The 7,864-nt window shown below is 46.6% G+C and overlaps 1 protein-coding gene across 2 annotated transcripts in view; it reads left to right on the forward strand.

Moving 5' to 3' along the window:
* The first annotated feature begins 167 nt into the window (after window positions 1-167).
* LOC102503235 (zinc finger protein 416-like) overlaps window positions 168-7,864 on the forward strand; it is a 15,206-nt gene continuing 7,509 nt past the window's right edge. The window contains exons 1-2 of one of the 2 annotated variants that reach the window (XM_006166755.3): window positions 168-593; window positions 4,332-4,458. In XM_006166755.3, the coding sequence (XP_006166817.2) occupies window positions 537-593; window positions 4,332-4,458 (184 nt within the window). In that variant the 5' untranslated portion in view covers window positions 168-536. The remainder of the gene's footprint in view (window positions 594-4,331; window positions 4,459-7,864) is intronic. The other variant, XM_006166756.2, reaches the window with a different exon arrangement.

The following is a 7,864-nucleotide window of genomic DNA, read 5'->3' on the forward strand; positions in this document are numbered from 1 at the left end:
GCGGGTCAGTGCTGCATCTTCCCGGGCTTCCCGCCCTCAGCCAGGCCACGGCGCCTACTCCGGTTCCTGCAGCCCAGGCCGAGGTGTCAGGGCGGCCAGGCGTCCGTGGGTGGGGTCCCTGTTGCTAATGTACCGGGTGGTAGGCGTGGAGAATGTGACGGTGAGAGGACTGGTGTGTGTGTGTGTGTGTGTGTGTGTGTGTGTGAAAGGCGCGTAGGCGTTGAGCCGGGAACACTTGTCTCAAATGGCACGGTCGAGTTCTGTCTTTCATCCTTAGCACCCGGGAGCCGTGGAGGATTTTACACAGAAAAGTCACATATTCTTTTTTTCCAAAAGTTGCTCAGAGAATAGTCGGGAAAGGGGATAATCCTGAGATACGGGCAGGTAATGTCCTTGTGCAACATTCCAGAGCTGGTAAGTCAGCAGTGAGGAGTAAAGTCTAGAGCTTGGCATCCCGAGATCACCAGGCTGCAGGGCTGGGCAGCGTACAGAGAGTTCTGAGTCCATGGAGCTCACACCATTGTCACCTACTTCTCATGACCTTCTTTCCACAGATCCCCATGACTACAGAAGCGCTTATGAACTGTAAGCAGGTGAGTGGAGGGTGTCCTAAGACCTATTTGTCACCTTTTGTCTCTGGAATTGTGTTCTGGGACTCTTCACTCTTTGGGGTTAGTAACACTAAAAAATTCCCAGCCCAAGGGTCATGTGTCCAGGCTGGGGGTTATATGGAGTGGCTCCTATTGCTGTCAACCAGTGGAATAAGAGATGAAAGGTTAGCCTCAGAATATGAAAATGCTTGAGGATGAGGCTGTGCTACCTTACAAACCATAGTTCTCCTTTCTTTTTCATAAAAACTAGAGCAGGGGGTTAGAAATAAGGCTTGAAATCACACCTTGAGAAGGTGGGTGTTTATTTTGTAGGTGATGGGAGCATTGAGGGGTTTGCAACAGAGGAGGTAGGTGATCTGACACAGGTTTTAGCAGGCTCCCTGTGACTGAGTCAAGAACAGGCTATAGGTATGAATGAGGTGATAAGAAGTCCAGGGAGGAGGTTACTGTAGTCATGCAGGTGAGTGTTGATGCTGACTGGAACAATGTGGCCACAAATATAGGCGATGTGGGTGAGTGGTAGGTTCTGGATTTTTTTTTTAAGAGAGGTTTTTTAATTTTTGTTTGTTTGTTTGTTTTGTTTTGATTTTTGGTATTGGGCATGTGTCCTCAGTGGAGAGACAGAAAGAGACAGACGGACAGAAAGCAAGAAATCACCCCCCAGGATGGTTGGCCATGCCACACTCCCTTCCCCATTCTCCTCTAGGGATTTTGGGCACATATGCATATGCGCCCAGTATGATTTTTAAGAGAAATTTTTGCCATAGGGCTTGTGTGCTCACTAGAGAGACAGAAAGCACGAAATCATTCCCTAGGGAGATGGCCATGCTGTCTGTAATCCCTTCTCCTCCATTCTCCTCTCAGGATTTTAGGCACGCGTGCAAACACACCTGATGTGAGCTTCAAGCCTCTGGGTCCAGGACTTGAACCGTGGTCAACTATGTGGGAGTTCAGCTATGTAACCATTACACCATCTGGTCTCCTGGATTTTTTTTTTTTTTTTTTTTTAATGGGAGAGGTTTTTTTGCTATAGGGTGCGTGCGCTTGCCAGAAAGACAGATAGATGGAAAGCGAGAAATCACCCCTCAGGGGGGATCGCCACACCGCAATCCCTTCTCCTCCATTCTCCTCTCAGGATCTTGGGCATGCATGCACGCACATGCGCCTAGTGTGAGTTTAAGCCACCGGGTCCAAGACTCGAACCACCTTTGACTACATGGGAGTCCAGTGACATAGCCGTTACACTAACTGCTGGCTCCTGGATTGTTTTTTAATTATGGCTGCCTGGATTTTCAGATTTTTTTTTCTTTTTTTTTTTTGTAGAGGTTTTCACTTATAGGGCACATGTGCTCGCCAGACAGACAGAGAGAGACATAGAGACAGAAAGTGAGAAATCACCCCCCAGGGGGGATGGTCACGCCACAATTCCTTCTCCTCCATTCTCCTCTCGGGATCTTGGGCACACACGCACACGTGCCCAGCGTGAGTTTTAAGCCACCGGGTCCAGGACGTGAACCGCGACCGACTACGTGGGAGTCCAGTGACATAGCCATTACACTAACTGCTGGCCCCTGGATTTTCAGATTTTAAGGGTGAGAGAGCGGTACGAGTTGGTTGACTTCAAGATTTTTGGTTTTATTTATTTATTATTATTAATTTTTTTTATTTGAGAGCTTTTTGCTATAGGGCTTATGTTCACCAGAAAGAGAGACAGAAAGCAAGAAATCGCCTCTCCCGGGGGGATGGCCATGCCACAGTTCCTTCTTCATTCTCCTTGCGGGATCATGGGCACGCATGCACACGCGCCCAGTGTGAGTTTAAGCCACCGGGCCCTGGACTCGAACTGGGGTCGACTACACGGGAGTCCAGCGATGTAGCCATTAAGCCATCTGCTTGTCCCATGTCCCAAGATTTTTGGCTGTAGCAGCTGGAAGTATGGAACCTCTGTTAACTAGGATGTTAAAGTTGATGGTAGGATTCATTTTCATTGGGAATATCAGGAGTTTGGTTTTTTTTTTTTTTTTTTTTTGCCATTTTCAGAGTAGGATTTTTCTAAGAGAAGCGGTACGAGTTGGTTGACTTCAAGATTTTTGGTTTTATTTATTTATTATTATTAATTTTTTTTATTTGAGAGCTTTTTGCTATAGGGCTTATGTTCACCAGAAAGAGAGACAGAAAGCAAGAAATCGCCTCTCCCGGGGGGATGGCCATGCCACAGTTCCTTCTTCATTCTCCTTGCGGGATCATGGGCACGCATGCACACGCGCCCAGTGTGAGTTTAAGCCACCGGGCCCTGGACTCGAACTGGGGTCGACTACACGGGAGTCCAGCGATGTAGCCATTAAGCCATCTGCTTGTCCCAAGATTTTTGGCTGTAGCAGCTGGAAGTATGGAACCTCTGTTAACTAGGATGTTAAAGTTGATGGTAGGATTCATTTTCATTGGGAATATCAGGAGTTTGGTTTTTTTTTTTTTTTTTTTTGCCATTTTCAGAGTAGGATATTTCTAAGAGTAATCACTGAAGATAATCAGTTAATAGGTGGCCATAGATCTGAAACTCGAGGGAAGGACTGAGGATGGAGAAATACAAAATATGGTGACTGATTTGCGTCTTATGGTGATGCTTGGGTCATAGGAGTAGAAATTTTGGTCCTGGTGATAATGCTATTAGGAGCCTAGGTAAGCAAGGTGGAATCCATGACTGGGTCTCATGCTTGGTCATTTGGGTGGAGTTGGAGGACATCACAGACAAACTGAGGGAGTGAGGTGGCTGTGGAATGTTGCGAGAAAGTGGCAAGTGGCCTTAACTTCCATGGAAAGAGACCGTGAGTCTAATGCAGATGCATAGGCATTATTAGTGTGAGATAACATGGTAGACAGTACCTGTGCCTTTCACCAGGCTTTTGGATTCGACAGGATTTAGTAGTGACATTTGATGTGTATGGGAGTTTCAGTCAGGCTTATCAATTAACTCAAGTGGCCATCTGAGAGAGTCTTTGGATCTGGGGCAGAGAGCCTTTGGGGACAAGCATTGGATGATGATTAAGTGCAGAGAAGAAAACTGTGAATGGAGAGGGGCATTAAGCACAGCACAGGTGGAGTATCTGATACCTGAGGTGGTTCTGAGTGACTGAGGTTGAAACAAGGAACAGAGTCAGACAGAGAGGCCTTCAGAACAGAATGGAGGCTACTTCTGACAGAACTATCAGAGGTCTGGGGAACACAGATCCTGTCTCAGTTTGCTGAGTACTCTCTGGATGCCTTGTGCTGTGTAACATGTGGAAGGGTCCGAGAGATGTCCTTGGTGTAGAACAGCTGTGAGAGTGAGACTATGTAAATAAGATGTAGTCCAAGGAGAAATGTGCATGAAGAGAGGGATTGTGAACTGAGAACCCAAGGGTGCTGGCATCCAACCCATGTTTGGTTGTTTCCAGGATGTACAATCTGAGGAAAATCAGAATAATTGCCTGACAAGAGTTGTCATTCCAGATTCAGAGTTTCAATGGTGTCTCCCTGCCCACCTGCCCATAATAGCTGTGCAAAGACACAGTGATCAGTGGGACAGTGAGGAGAGTGGGAACATTAGTGGTACTGGGGCCTAGTGTGTCCTGAGAAGTGGTGAGATGATGAGAATGTTGAATGGAAAGGATTTGTGGGTAGTAAAACTTGGAATTCTGGGAGAGAAGCTCATCATTGAATGATCTGTCCCCATTATGACAGAACTGTGTGACCTTTGAGGACGTGGCCATTTACTTCTCCCGGGAGGAGTGGGACCTCCTTGATGAGTCTCAGAGGCTCCTGTACCTCGATGTAATGATGGAGAACTTTACACTCGTGAATTCTCTGGGTAAGGTCTTCATATCTACCATGGTATCTTGGTCTCTGTGTATCCTCTTCCCCCAGAAGCAGCTCTGGCCTTACCACATTCAGACCATGGGCTCTGCTGACTTCCTACTGTCTTGGTCTGTAGGTTATGGGTGCCAGCACTGAGCTGTGTTCACTGCCTTGAGCAGCCCTTCCCATCAGCAACCCTAATAATTGCCTCCCTGTAGCATGCAGGGAAGGGTCAGGGTGGCAGGTGTCTTACGATCAGCTTAATACACCTCACCTTTCTTGCATGCTCCTTGGCTAAGTGTCCAGATCCATGATACTTTTGTCCCTTGTTCAGTCTCCTTCTAGCTGACATTTCCTCGTAGCTATTTATGTCAGAAACTATAGGCCTTGTCATGATCAATACTTACGTGAACCATGAGCTGTTTTGCCAGGCCCTCCTTCTAAGCTCTTTCTGTAATACTAGTTTTCTCCCCTGTAATCTCTTGTGTACTGAACTCTGGGCTGCTACTAATGTCTTATGTGTCCTGTCCTTCCTTAGAACTTGTATCATGCAGATCTCATGTACAAGGGAGGTTATAAGGAAGCCCTGTTTGTTTCATAGAGTGGACATGGCAGGATGATCTCATAAGAGGCCTGGCCCTGGCCAATGGCCCTTGGGGGAGGGCATGCCATCTGGGATGTCTTCAAATCATGTAGGGAACCTGTCTTGTGTCTCAGTGTTTTGGTGCAAGTGCCAGTGCATACACTTCATTTTTACTCCCCCACCCCCTCACATGACATTTTATTGACTTGTCACATGATCTGAGACTTCCTATCTTGGGCTTCCCCAACTTTCTGGTCTCTGCCTCTCACTTGTTTCTCTCCAAGGCCCTGTCTTCAGTGTTCTCCTACACTGACTCACACTTAATGTGCCATGTGCACATTATCATTAAACAGTCCTGAACATTTGCTATTTGGTTCCAATTGGATTTTTCTGGACATAGCCAACTTTCTGTACAGCATCCACATGTTGCCGACAAAGTCCCGCAAGAGTCCTGCTAAATGTTGACGTTTATAAAAAGTTTAATATACATCATATGGTTATAGAAAGTCACCTTTCTGCAGAAAAGGTACAAAAAGCTATATACTCTAGAGGCTGTTTGCAGAGACATAATGTGGAGAGATTCTGCCTCTCCTCTCTTTGCTGCTACCCATCTTTGTGTCCTTCATCTGGTGAGGCCTTCCTCATTCTCTGATCATTTAATATTGTTGCTAGGTTCAGGAGCGCTAGTGGGTAGGACCATTAAGGTATCACGATGCTGGGACCAGCAGTTAGCGTAAGGGCTATGTCGCTGGACTCCCACATAGTTGACCGCGGTTTGAGTCCCGGACCCGGTGGCTTAAACTCACGCCGGGCGCGTGTGCATGCGTGCCCAAGATCCCGAGAGGAGAATGGAGGAGAAAGGATTGCGGCGTGGCCATCCCCTCTGGGGGATGATTTCTCGCTTTCTATCTCTCTGTCTGTCTGGCGAGCGCATGCGCCCTATAGCAAAAAAACCTCTCCAAAAAAAAAAAAAAGGTATCAGGATGCTTCCTTTAATTTTCTCAGGTTTCAGAACAGGCATAACTGGGCTAACAAATGGAGAAGCAGTAGAGATAATCACCCTTTATTAATTAGATTTTACATAGTAAATTTTAACCTTGAAAGCTCTGATTTAATTTACCTTGGGCTATATTACACTATTTTATTTATATATTTTCTCTCTCTCATTTTTTTTTTTGGAGAGGTTTCTGCTGTAGGGCGCGTGCACTCACCAGAGAGACAGAAAGCGAGTCCCTTTTCCCTTCTCCTTTCAGGATCTTTGGCACGCATGCCCATGCACCTGGCGTGAGTTTAAGTCACCAGGTCTGGGACTCGAACCTCAGTCAACTACATGGGAGTCCAGTGACGTAGCCATTACGCCCCCTGCTGGTCCCAATAAATGTATCTTTCGTTTTTTTTAAAAATAAATGTATCTTTTTTTTTTTTTTTTTTGAGAGATTTTCACTGTAGGGCGCGTGCGCTCGCCAGACAGACAGAGAGAGACATAGAGACAGAAAGCGAGAAATCACCCCCCAGGGGGGATGGTCACGCCGCAATCCCTTCTCCTCCATTCTCCTCTCGGGATCTTGGGCACGCACGCACACGCGCCCGGCGTAAGTTTTAAGCCACCGGGTCCGGGACACGAACCGCGGTCGACTACGTGGGAGTCCAGCAACATAGCCATTACGCTAACTGCTGGTTCCCGTAAATGTATCGTTTTTAAAAAATTTTTTTTCGGTGGTGATTAAAGGCACTGGACATCCACATAGCCAGCCATGTTCGAGTCTCAGACCTGGTGGCTTCCTTTCTCACTTTCCTTCTCTCTTTCTCTGGTCAAGTTGGAAAATAATAGTTAATAAAATAATTCTGGGAACCAGCAGTTGACACAATGGCTATGTTGTTGGACTCCCATGTAGTCGACCATGGATCGAGTCCTGGACCCAGTGGCTTAAACTCATGTTGGGTGTGTGTGCATGCATGCTCAAGATCCCGAGAGAGTGGAGGACAAGGGATTGCAGCAAGGCCATCCCCCTTGGGGGAGGATGATTTCTCATTCTGTCTCTCTGTCTCTCTCTGTCTTTCCAGCGAGCGCATGCGCCCTATAGCAAAAACCTCTTCCCAAAAAAAGAAAAAAAAAGAAAAGATACATTTATTAAGCATCATGATCAGACTATTAAATTTAACAATTAACAGCATGGGAACAAAAAAAAAATCTACATTAAAACCCTTTGTTGGAATGCTTTACACTTTCCACAGAATAGAAACTAAGATAACCTCTTATACAATTAGTCACAAATACAGTCCTCGAATTTTTTTTGCCCATACACGTGAGTATTGTCTAAAACATGTCTTCTTTGTAGCAGCTAGGCCCTACTACCACTGTGTTTGATTAAGTTCACAAATCTGTTGTAACCTATAGCTTCCCTGTCACTTCTTTGGCTCTCCTCTTCTGCTAAGCTTTGTTTCCTGGCAGTTTATTAAAACCTTTTGCCACTGCCGTAGCTACTGCTGCTGCTGGAACCACCGTATCCACCTTGATTTTGTAGTTTGGCAAAGTATTAACCTCCATTACCATAAGGGCCAGAGCTTCTGCTTCCAAAGTTCCCCCACTTAAAAAAAACCTCTCCAGGGACCAGCAGTTAGCGTAATGGCTATGTCGCTGGACTCCCACGTAGTCGACCGTGGTTCAAGTCCCGGACCCGGTGGCTTAAACTCACGCCAGGCGCGTGTGCCTGCGTGCCCAAGATCCCGAGAGGAGAGTGGAGGAGAAGGGATTGCGGCATGGCCATCCCCCCTGGGGGGTGATTTCCTGCTTTCTGTCTCTCTGTCTCTCTCTGTCTGTCTGGTGAGCACACAC

The sequence above is a fragment of the Tupaia chinensis genome, unplaced genomic scaffold (assembly GCF_000334495.1).
Source record: "Tupaia chinensis unplaced genomic scaffold, TupChi_1.0 Scaffold144336_1, whole genome shotgun sequence".
NCBI classification, from domain to species: Eukaryota; Metazoa; Chordata; class Mammalia; order Scandentia; family Tupaiidae; genus Tupaia; species Tupaia belangeri.